At 33.7% G+C, this 12,953-nt stretch overlaps 1 protein-coding gene across 6 annotated transcripts; it reads right to left on the bottom strand.

Moving 5' to 3' along the window:
• Positions 1-1,103: 1,103 nt before the first annotated feature.
• Positions 1,104-12,467, bottom strand: LOC102596860 (SPX domain-containing membrane protein At4g22990-like). Of its 6 annotated transcripts, none has more exons than XM_015303790.1 (11): positions 12,188-12,467; positions 11,722-11,812; positions 11,210-11,330; positions 10,306-10,617; positions 9,866-9,970; positions 9,276-9,730; positions 8,214-8,518; positions 2,860-3,041; positions 2,591-2,781; positions 2,182-2,315; positions 1,104-1,633 (listed from the first exon to the last, which is right to left on the bottom strand). In XM_015303790.1, exons 2-11 carry the CDS (start codon positions 11,772-11,774, stop codon positions 1,395-1,397), a joined length of 2,097 nt encoding a protein of 698 aa, XP_015159276.1. In that variant the 5' UTR covers positions 11,775-11,812; positions 12,188-12,467; the 3' UTR covers positions 1,104-1,394. The 6 variants fall into 6 exon arrangements, with proteins under 6 accessions (XP_015159276.1, XP_015159277.1, XP_015159278.1 ...); XM_015303791.1 differs by lacking the exon at positions 12,188-12,467 and adding an exon at positions 12,151-12,169; XM_015303792.1 differs by lacking the exon at positions 12,188-12,467 and adding an exon at positions 11,897-11,915.
• Positions 12,468-12,953: the final 486 nt, after the last annotated feature.

The following is a 12,953-nucleotide window of genomic DNA, read 5'->3' as shown; positions in this document are numbered from 1 at the left end:
AATACCCCTGAAGTACAGGAAAAGGTTTAAAATACCCTTCATCCATCTTTTGGTCTAAATATACCCTTCTACTCATCTTTTTGGTCTAAAATTACCCTTCCATCCACCTTTTTGCTCACTTATACCCTTGCAACTAAAAACCTTCTCTCTTTTAAAAAAAAAATACTTATTATGTGTCATTTTCTTATTGAATGAAATAAAAATCCACCTCTATTAATTTTTTCCCATAATTTATCCAAATCAAAATAATATTATCTTTTCAAGAACCAAAAAATATTTTTTTTTAAATTTAGTAATTTCTATTTTCTATAGCTTTTTTCCCAAAAAAAATTGTTTTAGATAATTAAAATATTTTTAAAAATATTAGTCATGCCACAATTACAGGGACATAATATATTAATATAAATCCTAAAAAGAAGTTGTTCCAGTTGGTGCACCAGTCCAAGATTTGATCACTAATGACGCGGACGACAAGATTATTAGTTAAAAAAATTAAATGATCTTTTTAAAAAAAGAAAAGAAGATAGACATTTTTTTAGGATTTATATTAATATATTATGTCCCTGTAATTGTGGCATGACTAGTATTTTTAAAAATATTTTAATTATCTAAAACAATTTATTTTTTTTGGAAAAAAGCTATAGAAAATAGAAATTACTAGATTTAAAAAAATATATTTTTTGGATCTTGAAAAGATATATTGTTTTGATTTGGATAAATTATGAGAAAAAAATTAATAGAGGTGGATTTTTATTTCATTCCATAAGAAAATGACACATAATAAGTATTTTTTTTTTTAAAAGAGAGAGGGTTGTTAGTTGTAAAGGTATAATAAGTGAGCAAAAAAGTGGATGGAAGGGTAATTTTAGACCAGAAGATGGATGAAGGGTATTTTTAGACCATTTCCTGTACTTCAAAGGTATTTTTGGCCCTTTTCCGTTGTTTTATTTATCTTTTTACTTGGATTTGTTACACTTGTACCAAAAGTCTTTTCAAAATAGTCTCAGTCTCTACGACGTAAGGGTAAAGACTGTACTCAATATATGCTCCACCCCCATAGACTTTTGAGGGTATGTTGTTTTTGTATGCTTACATTTTCTATGTGAGAAACAGCCAAGCTTTAATAAACCAGCACCAAAGTTGAGGTAAAGAAATACATTAACTGTGAGAATTTACAACTACTCATAAAAAGACAATCAAAAGTACATCGAACTTGGTATGAGAATCAGAAAACATTCAAATTCTGAAACCGCCTCTATATACACTCCTCCCCTCCTGTTGGTGGAAAGTTAAAATCCCATAGGTAGCATGCCCTTCAATTTCCTCCTTTTCCTTCCCCTGTATGTCATATGGAAAAAAAGAAAGGTGTAACAAGCAAATCATCCAAGAGTGCATCAGTAAAGAGAATTGTAGGTACGGCATGTTGCAAAAATGGATGCGATGCATATCAGAAGTGAAGGGAGAAGAGTAACGTTCAAGAGCTTGCTCTGCCCTAAATATCCAGCCAGAGTTATAGTTACATCAGCAATCACCCGAGCAATTGTGCCAGCTTCTGTGGATAAGAGACCCCCATTGTAGGTTCCCCGAGAAAGCCTTGATGACATTACTCGAGAGAGAAGAGATAAATTTACACCTGGAGTCATCAGCCAAATCGTAGAGATGTTAATTAGAATGGAAATGAGAAAAGACCAACAAAATATCACACCATCACACCTTCCTAAATGTTGTTAATGTCAAAGGGGTTAGCCGTTTTTGTCTGATAACCGAGAAGTCCCTGAGGATCAGGGATGCATGGTTCGAAACTTAGTGAATAATGGGTCCGCTCCTCTTCCCTTCTTTGCTTATAAGACAGGTTTTTGTCCTATGACAAGATAGGCATTAGCAAATAATAAACTCCAAACATAAATATCTTGTCTCAGTTAGCTAGAGATTAGGATGCAATATATCTATCTTACTACCACGGAAGTTGTGTTATAAATGGCCCTGATACCGTCCACTGCATCAATTTTACGCACCAAATTAGCAGATGACAAGTCCAAGCTTACTAGTTCAATGGTAGTCAGAGGTTCTGTTCAACTACACTATTCTTTTATATCATCATGATAGGTTCTACTTCTATTGAGAATTAAGAACCAACTATGTTTCTCAAGGAGGAAAATAAACGGAAAATAGAGATCACACCTTCTAATACTTCAGCAGATACAAACATTAGGAGGCCTGAGCAGACATATTGTGGTACTGAATACGGGATGATAACTTGAAAGCTCAGGAGTATGCCAAGACAAACCATGATTTCAGATGCCAGCAAAATTTGCCTGCAGAGAGGATGAACTTATCATCATATTCTGATCGCAAACATTCAACATGATAGAGCATATATTCCGAAGCCAAACACTCAACATGATAGAATTAAGTAATCCTTCTAAAATGTCAAATGCCATCGACAAACAACATACGTTGCAAGCAAAATACTGCACATCTATTGTATTTTCAGAATAGTTTCCATCAGTTAGCACCTAGCACTTAGCAATGACAAAATTGCTATAGAAAATAAGCTTCAAAAAGATGTTATTGTTACAAGATAAATTACCTGTCCTCAAAGATGTTACTTATGTAGCTCCCAACAAGAATATTTACTGGAAGAACAGTAAGGCCCAGACATGCAAGAAAAATTGCGACAGTGCTTGTTGACCAGCTAAAGTAATATGTCGTGACGACACTAGACTCTGAAAGTAAAACCTCCATAGCATATTTCAGCATAAAATAGATTAATAATTGAACCTGCATCAAAGAGTTACAATAATGGTCATTGGTTAGTATAATTCTTAATAGCACAAGTAAAAATGGTGCTCCACATACCTTCACAGAAGGAGTCAGCAATCTATATGCTTCTACTATGGAGTTGGCTGGACGACGAGACTCCTCTTGAGCTTCTTCACTGCCATCACCTTCTTGGTCACCTTCATTGTCTTGTTCATCACCCACTGATTTTAATAGCAATGGCTGCACAACACCCCTTTCAAGGGCATCATTTTCTGCTGCTATAAAAAGATTTAATATCAAACACATTTAAAGAGAACTCTTATTTTACCACTCCGTAGACAACTTGTAATTTCGAAATTTCCAAATAATCTGTTGAAATTTGCTTTCAGTAACAGTTACTGCACTAGTTTTTTAGCATAATAAGTTGCTTATGTTTAGGATGAATCTACTTTTTTGAATTTTAAATTTCTATTAGGTTGTTTTAGTTTGTTGAGATATTTTAGTTTTCTGATTTTTGATATGCAAATTATGTTTTCAAATCGCTTATTTAAAGCCCTCCTATGCTTAATAAAATTATCATCAAGGGACATTTTCAATCAATACTTTCAACCTTTTTTGCTGCACCATCTTTTAAAAAATCAACAATTATATCAGTCTTTCATTGCTCTTAATGGACCAGTGAGTTCATTTAAGATGTACTTTCAACCACTTTTAGCCATACCTATTTTACACCCATTTTTAACCGTACTTATTTTTAATACAAGGCTAATATCAACCAATACCATTTTCAACCATGGAAAACAGTAATTTCTCTTAAAATTCCCACAAATTTTCACTGATGGAAACTATCAAATATGGTATGTGAAAATGAATAATGTTTTAAACCTATGAGTTATGGAAGAATTATTCGTACAAACACTCCTTGCAAATCCTATCATTGTCCATATTAAAGCATTTTCAAAAAAGCTTTCAGACAAGACTAGGTTATTGAGGATGGTATTTAAGCACAAAACTAAAAGAAGAAGAGAAAGATCAATATTAAAGAAAATGTGTAAGTTCAAAAACAGTCGAACAAATTCGGCACCAACCGCCAAAGCAGAAATTGAGGATGAACAATTTTAAAAAAAACTTGCAATAACTAAAAGCAAAGGAGAAGTGTTGAAATTTGCTTTCAGTTACAACAACAATTTTTTTAGCATAATAAGTTGCTTAGTTTAGGATGAATCTACTTTTTAAAATTTCTATTAGGCTATTTTGGTCAACCGATTTTGGATACTTTGACCAAAATCAACGGAGAAATTCAGGACATGACTGTAATCAAAACAAAATCTAAGATGAATTTGAATAAAATGGAGTACCTTGTATATAAAAATTTCTATGCAAGTCTTTTTTCTTACATCACCTTCTGGATTCTCCTCCCGATCAATATTTTTTCCTCGTAATACCTTGTAAGGTTTATACATAATGTCTCATAATTTTGGCAAATAACTCTATTTTTTGATATTTTAATTAATTTTAGCCAAATCCCTATAATGTATCCCTACTTGGATTTGTACCCCTAAATATTAATTAGATCATAAAGGACCTGACCTCTAGATCTGCACTTGTATCAGACACCGCACCCAATTCCGAGAACCTTAGGTATTATCTTGTTGAGATATTTTAGCTTTTTAGAATTTTTGTTATGCAAATATTATGAAGATTATGTTTTCAAATTAGCTATTTAAAACCCTCCTACGCTTAATAAAATCATTGAGAGACATTTTCAAACAATATTTCAACCTTTTTGTTGCACCATCTTTCAAAAACCAACATAATATAACTAGATTGCTCAAAATGAAGAGTGAAAATACATGTTTTATCATTTTTATTGAATATGTTCAATAAATATGGAAATTTATAGTTAGTAACATTTTAGTATCGAATATCAGGGAAGGAGGTTTCATTTTTATTATATCATTACATTTACTGCGTTCACTTTGTACTCCTACATCATTACTAATTTCCTTTTATAAGGTAAAGAGATTAGTAGTAATATTGTAAGAGGTTGTTTGGTATGGGGGATGGGATAGATAAAGTTATTCCATGGATTGGGATATCCCATGGGATTAATTCTGCTACCATATATATGTGATAACGTATCCCATTATTGTAGTACAAATAATTCCGAGACTAACTAATTCCCCTAACCAAATGCAAGATGAAATAGCCTTGCATTTTATCCTGCGGTTATTATCCTTTATACCAAATGACCCCTAATAGTACAAAACTTCAATAGAGATGATAACTAAACATGTGTGATTAGAGATTCCATGAAGTAGGCTCACATGGGTAATCACAAGTCGATATTAACATTGAATCACTAAAATAGTGTTTGATTGCTACAAGTTAATGGATGAGTTTATAAGTCTTAATGAATGCGTAATCCTCAAGGATGGCCTATTTAAAGCAGTATATGTAAACACATATTGGGTTAAATTCATACCATATTTGGATTAATTTCATGTTCATTTGGAGTGCACAATTAAATAAGTACATTTTATTAAATTGAAAGTCCATTTCATCTTGAGACCCAAATTCATGTCATGTGTCAAGTGACATGGCATCCCAATCAAATTCAAGGCTAGCAAGATGATGTCGCGTGTTCAAATGATGTGGCAATTCCACTCAAATTCAAGAAGCAACTAAAGTCGTCAAGTGTTCAAAATGACATGTCTTGACCAATCACAAGAAATCTTATCACATAGCATTTGTGATAAGTTTGATGACTTACATGAACCAATCAGAATAAGACAATAAAGTTCATTTACACTTATACTGCCTACAACTATATTGAGGGGTTATATAACTTTCTATGGACATTCAGCAAACATCAACATCAATTATACAGTTCTATATAAATGAGTGGTCAATGAAATTCTGGCCAGAGATCAACCTAAAATAATGTCCCACACTCTTAGAGATCAAACATCTTTCTAAAAGGTCCAAATCATCCTGCAATTCGAAAAATATGAATGAAGGCCCTTAAATCACGGAGAGAATAATCAAAAGAGAACAATAGAATTGTACTCACAAAATTCATCAATAAAAATTATTTTATTGTAGTTAATTTTCAGCATTCGGGCACTCCCAGTTCGACCAATTCTACTCTTTATCCTATGAATCGAAACTTGCAATCTTCAGAATCAATTGTTGTAATGGCCTTTAGAAAGAACAACGATGATTCATGTACCATCTACATTGCCACTTTTTTTACACAACTTCGATCGTCCAATGACTCGCAACATAGTCAAATCTGGCGACCTGACTCTTTGAAGAAAAGCATATCTTGTTCTAAGATTATGACCTTTGGGAGCAAGATCTATTTTTTCCCATTAGACGAAGCCTATCAAATTGGCTCCACCTTTCCGATCAAGGATTTGCCAAACAGTTACATGGTGCTTCACCTTCCACCTTCATTGCAGCGTTGGTTGAGAGTCAATTGGTTTGGTGAGAGGTTCAACATCAACTTTTTCTTACGGTGTAAGATTGTGACTAGACTCTCTAAGGATGTAGAGATCTAACTTGCTCATAAGTTGTTGAATTTAAAGATTTTTATCTTTAATAGATTTCTTCAAGGCCTCAATGCTTTGCGTCATCACAACAAGTTCTTCGTCGACGTTGATTGCATTAGTCATCAAGGCATTGAATTTTGTTGAGATAGATGAATCCACCAAATCTTTGAAGTCCTTAAAGTTGTAGCAGTTTGAGAGACTTCATCTGATGGGGAAAAGTGAATGTTGCCCCTAGAGGTTATAACCTTAGTACGAGAGTTGTTTATCTCTATTGTTTTCAAAGAGACCAAGTTCCCCGATCTATCCATGCCACTAGATTTGAATATGTTGTGGGTCATTGGACCATTGCAGTTACGTTCAGTAAATGCGGCAACATAAATATTGTTACATGAATCATTGTTGTTCTCTTTAAAGGTCATTACAATGATTGATTTTGATTGCAAGCATAGATTCACAGGATTTAGAGCAAAATTGGTCCCACTTAGCATACCAAAATTTGATCGCAACGAGTTTTCTAATACTGAATTAATTGCAACCAGAAATGACTAAAAGATAAAAGTATTTTTTATTGATGAATCTTGTGAGTAACCGAGTATAATTTTGTTGTTCTCTTGATTCTTCTCTCCAAAACTTCTCCATGATTTGAGAGCCTTCAGTAGTATATTTCTTGAATTGCATGATGATTTGAACCTCTCAGAAATGTTCAATCTTCGAAAATGTCGGACAACACTTCTTTGTTTTTAGGTTGATATTGAGGCAGAACTTCATTGACCACTACTTTGAAGAATTGTGTAGTTGATGTTGATGTTTTTTCTAATGTTTGTTGAATGTCTCTAGAAAGTTATGTATGCCCCTATTTAAACTTGTAGGGAGAAAGTAGCTCAAGTGTAAATGAACTCTCTTGCCTTATTCTGATTGGTTCATGTTAGTCATCAAGCTTATCACAAATGTTATGTGATAAGATTGTTTGTGATTGGCCAAGACATGTCATTTTGAACACTTGGCGGCTTTGGATACCTTCTTGAATTTGACTGAGATTGCCACATCATTTGAACATGTGGCATCATCATAATCTTGAATTTGACACATGGCATGAATTTGGGCCTCAAGATGAAATGAACCTTGGACTTGAATTTAATAAAAGAGACTTATTTAATTGTCCCTTCAAAATTAGCTATTCAACCCAAGTGAACATGGATTTAACCCAAATTTTGAATGAATTTAACTCAATAAAATTTATGTGTCTACATTACAAACCTGATGAATGCACCTATATGAGAGTGAAATGAGGCAGCTCTTATCTTTGACTTACAATAAGAACTACTGGTTCATAGAAATTTTATATATCATCAATAATATTGTGATAAAATTTTATCCATCTTAGATTCTTAGTTTGGTTCATAATCCAAAAGTCACCAAACCTATAGCATTTAGACCATAAAAGATCCAGCAAGTTTTACCCTTTTATTCCTCACTCTTTTGTTCTTAAAATCATTTGAAATATGTGGGGAGTTGCTTTCAATTATAGAACAATATTTCAAAAGATTTCATTGGCTACTTAGAAGGTTGATCACACATGCCATGGTGAGTGACACGTGTCATGTTACCTGCATGCAACATGACATGTGCCATGTCCTAATAGAAGATGGCTCATCTTGTGGCAAGTTTTATGTTGCCTAACTTGCAACATGACATGTGTCACATCCTCGGGAATATCCACTATTTTTATAAGTAAAGTTATTTATTGAAGTTGTACCAAGAAGGTACAGAGAAGATAATAGGACATACCTGCAGCTCTCACTCCAAACATACTACATCATTTCCCTATCTATGCATTTTTGGAATTAAGACCACAAGAACATCATTAATAATAATAAAGAAAAAAGTTGAACATACCAGCATTGGAATTCTGAGGAACATTGTTTACTTCATCTTTCTCTTGAGCAGGTTCTCTAAAAGAGATCCACAACCATATCAAATAGATTAACCATGCAAAAGCCATAACCCAACCAGGCAAAGTATCTTGATTGAAAGTCAACTTGTAAATCTTAAAATTTGTCTGAAGTAACCCGGCAAGTGCAGGACCACATGCCATTCCTAGTGCACTAGCACTTACAAAACCTGCTGAAGCCTGCATTCGAATTCTAAGTGGCACGCAGTCACTGATGTAACGTCGGTTCACTGCTCTGGCGGAACCCAAACTGCAATTCAAGAGACAGAAAACCCCCCATCTTGTCAAGTATATAGTCAAGTGCAAAATGATTTTTGAATATCACAGTAACCAACCAAAAAGCAGACAATAATGGCACTGAATTATGTAAAAAGATGATAAAGCAGATGATGCTACTAAAATCACATTACAACAACAACATACCCAATGTAATCCCATAAGTGGATCTGAAGAGAATACACTGAACACAAACCTTACCCCAACCTTGAGAGGTGGAGAGGTTGTTTCCGGTAGACCCTTGGCTCAAGGAAAAGCATATGAAAGCAGATCGAAAAAAAATTAACAAAAGTGAAGAAATCATGGTAAAGCATTCTGAAAAAAAGAGCAGTAAATACAACAAAATAGTGTGATAATCGAAGTAAAAGAGACGGTAATTGATAGAAATCAAAAGACGAGAAACTATGGGAGAAATACAAGGACTACTAGTATGGAAGAATAAGGGAGACGAGGCTCTACTATTTACTGATCTTCTACCCTAATATGTGTCCTCCAATACTTTTGCTTCTTTATAGAGAGACATAAAGTTAACTATAGCCCAACTTTTGCATCAAATATTGCAGAATATATCAACAAGTTTGGCTGGACACACATGTGATCCTAGAAGGGAATAAAAGTAAGACACAAAAAACTGTAATGAAAGAAATATTTGAAGTAATTGTAATGGAAGTTGAATGCATGCAAACTTGCACAGATGTATTTGCAAAAAGAGGGGGTGGAGAGAGAGTTACCCGCAAAATATACGACCGATAAGAAGAATCGGTATTGATTTGAGATCATAGGCCAATGCATACATCACATTCCCCACAAAAAGAACTATACTGCTAAATACCAGAGGTCGAAAGTAAGACCTGTTTGACCAGGCACTGAAATAAACAGAAGAAAAGACCTGTGCAACAGCCATGGCTCCAATCACAATTCCACAAACTGTTGCAGCAGCACCAAGACTCATAGAATAATCATCGGCTGTTGGAACAACGATATATGTATTGATCATATAAAGGAATGTATTTGCCAGGTTCAAGAGGAGTGACATAAAATGGTATCTCTGATCATCAACATGTTCCTCAACAAGAGTAGGTAACTCTTCTAGCATGATAAGTGAACGTTGGACCGAAAAGTTAAGGAAGTTAGTTGAATAACTTAATCTATCAATAGCTGCTTCCATTGAGTCAACTACGGAATCCTGCAAAATGGCTTTACACCAGCTAAGAGTATAGTAGAGCATAACCAGAAATTTGAAAACTTGCTAGCCAGAAAAGATAATGTTACAAAACCTAAACAAATACCTAAAAGTTATCTAAAGGAAAAAGGCGAAAACCTGAAGTGGAAGAGCAGGCTGATCATAAATTGACAAGTAGCTTCCCTCACGGTCCTGAAGGTCTGCAAGATTACGAGATATTGCTCCAACAACTGCCCCTAATCCCTGCAATTATCATTGCTGGTCAGTGACATGCTACTGACACAGATGGCTTACTTTAGGCCAAAGAGAGCTATCAAATTGTTAAGGCAATCCACATTTTCTCATTCATGTATAAAATAATTACTACTACTACACTTTACTCTAGATTTTTTTTCTATGAATTATGTTTTAATAACTAGAAACAATATAACTGAATCAACTGTAATATTGTTTTCCATTAAAACATAATTCATAAAAAAAGAATCTAGACTAAAGTGTACTAGTAGTAATTATTTTATAGTAGCAACAGAAGCCTTATTATTAGAGGAAGACACTAGCAATTGAGTTTAGCATATTACCACATTGTTGAAGACTTGCTGAAGTTGGGAATATGGATGATTTGCCCGGGTTTTGACATAGTAATCAGTGAATTTATAGCCAAAACGTTTGTCAAATTTCTTAAGGATCTTCCGCAATCCAATGGCATTTATTTCAACAAAAAAGAGAAGCTTTAAAAGATCACGCCCCACATTTCTATAAGCTTCTCGTAGCTCAGTTACTTTGGATATATCAGGTTGTTCTTGAAGAGAATCTTGTTGTTCATTGAGTTGAGATATCTGGCTTGCAAATACCCCTTGTTGTTCCAGCAAAAATAGAACAACTTTTTCAATCTGCATTGTTATAAAGACAAAAAAGAGCTCTTATACATCAATACTTCACAATGTACCAGGAAAATTCTTTCCTACAAGAAGAATCCTTCCAATCAACAATTAAATGCCTAGATACTACGAGCAATTAGATAAAATCAGACTAAGTCGAAGGACAACTGTTGCTCCAAATCCCTATCCAAAATTCTACAATAACAACATACCCAGTGAAATCCCACAACTGGAGTTTGGGGAGGGTAGAGTGTACCCAGACCTTACCCCTACCTCGTGGAGGTAGAGAGAGGTAGAAAGGTTGTTTCTGAAGGACACTCGGCTCAATGCAGCAAATCAAAGTAGTTATGAAAAGGACAAAGGACAGTGAAGAAAACATAGCAACTAATAAGAAAAGCAGTGCAAAGTATTCAGGAAAGGAACATTAACAAAATTCTACTCGAGTGAAACAATTGATGTAAAAGCTAGAAACAAAAACTAAATGTGGCAGTAGAGATCATCAATTGAACCATGATTCTGAACATGATTCAACTCCCCAAATAGTAATAGTGTCAAACAGTTTAGGACCAAGGGAGTAGTAGGTATGCACGTAACAAATCCATACCTCCTTGTCCAGCATCCTTGAGAAATCCTTAAGTACATATCGCTGATTGAGCGCTCCAGCCTGGATTTGATCCGCGTATTCCTTAACCTTCTTCTTCATTACTTTGTAATTGATATAGTATCTGAAAGTCCAAAATAATCCTTATCAATCAACATAAAACGCCAGCTTGGTGCACTAAGCTCCCGCTATGTGTAGGGTCCGAGGAAGGACTGGACCACACAAGGGTCATTAAGTGTGAGAAATCAAAGAACATTGGAGTACATACTAAATTGAAGGAAGTTAACTCATATCTCTTTGCTTCATATAAATTGAAGGAAGTTAACTCATATCTCTTTTATTAGCACAAAACAGATTCAAATGCCCTTGGACACTTTATACTAAATTCCTTTTCTTAATTTGAGATCCTTATATAACCATAAACTTCAAATTTTAGATTCGCCTCTATCGAGCAACATTAGTTTCCAACAAGTTGAAATAAAAAGAAAGGATACAAAGAACATTGGAGTACATACCCTTGCCATTCTTGAATTTGTCTTTCCTTCAACTTCTTCCCAAAAGCAACCATTTTTCACTCTAGTTATCCCAAATCACAACTGAGATAAACTGCAAATCAAACAAATCCCAATTATCATATGATCTAGCAGAACACTATTAACACAAACAACAACTAAAATAATTAATAGAGACGTGTTGGATTTTTGGGTTGACTTATCATTACAAAATAGTAGAGCCAAATTACATAAAAATAAATAAATTATTAATACAGTCTCAAAAGCTTTGTTGATAGTGACTAACAATAATGCACATATTTTCTCAAATTATTTTTATAATCAACTAGATTAGTTAAATTTCACATGATCATTTTCCTAAATAAAGTCACTACATTTATAATTACTGTCACTCTAACTCTGCCAAAAATAAAGCCCTAAAATGATTTTTACCCGTATCTAGAAACTTTTAGCAGAAGAAAACACCTACACAGATGGCAGAAACAGCAATAGATACACCCATTAATGCTAGAACTCTGATTACAGATCTGAAAACTCCACTTGTCTTTGCTCTCTTTTTTTTTTTTTTGGAGTTTTCGATCTGGTGTATGGTGTATGGTATCCACATTGAAGTCCGACTAATTTACAATGTCGGCCCAAATGGGTAAGTACTCCATATCAAAGGATTTTTTCCATATCCAGGCTCAAATTCGAAAACTCTGATTAAGGAAAAGGAGCAGCCCCATTCGTTGCAACATGTTTGTTTGATGATTTTTCCCCTTTTTTTTTAACTATGGAGTAGAAGAAGATGAGTCTTATACATCTTCAAATTTTTGAGACTCATTAAAAATCAGTAGTTAATAATACTATCTCCGTCTATTTTTAATTGTTATAATTTTTTTGTTTAGAGTCAAACGATAATAACTTTGACTAACATTTTATGATGTATTATTGATATGCAAAAAATTGAAATTTGTAGTACTTTTTGTATAGTTTTTGAATATCTAAATTTGTTGTTTCAAAATAATATCGAATTAATGTAATCTAATTTAACTTTGAAAATTAGTCAAATTGACTTTCGAAAAATGCAACATGACAATTAAAAATGGAAACAAGGAGTGACTCAAAATCTCTAACTATTAAGGTTTTATTGATTTATTTAATGTTTAAATTAAGTAATCCCACTTGTGATATAGGTAAAAAAAAAGTATTTATGTGACGACGTTTTATATTTATTTTTAAAAGAAGAACTTTCA

The sequence above is a fragment of the Solanum tuberosum genome, unplaced genomic scaffold (assembly GCF_000226075.1).
Source record: "Solanum tuberosum cultivar DM 1-3 516 R44 unplaced genomic scaffold, SolTub_3.0 scf00477, whole genome shotgun sequence".
Taxonomy (NCBI): Eukaryota; Viridiplantae; Streptophyta; class Magnoliopsida; order Solanales; family Solanaceae; genus Solanum; species Solanum tuberosum.
Note: the sequence above shows the minus strand (reverse complement) of the source record. Positions and strands in the feature narration are given on the sequence as shown.

Excerpts from the sequence above, each read along its gene's own strand:
- LOC102596860 (XM_015303790.1), bottom strand. The coding sequence starts at position 11,774 with ATGGTTGCTTTTGGGAAGAAGTTGAAGGAAAGACAAATTCAAGAATGG. Across the intron at positions 9,971-10,305 it reads AGCAAGTCTTCAACAATGTG|GGATTAGGGGCAGTTGTTGG; the intron begins GTAATATGCTAA and ends TGATAATTGCAG. Across the intron at positions 8,519-9,275 it reads ATCGGTCGTATATTTTGCGG|TTTGGGTTCCGCCAGAGCAG; the intron begins GTAACTCTCTCT and ends CTTGAATTGCAG.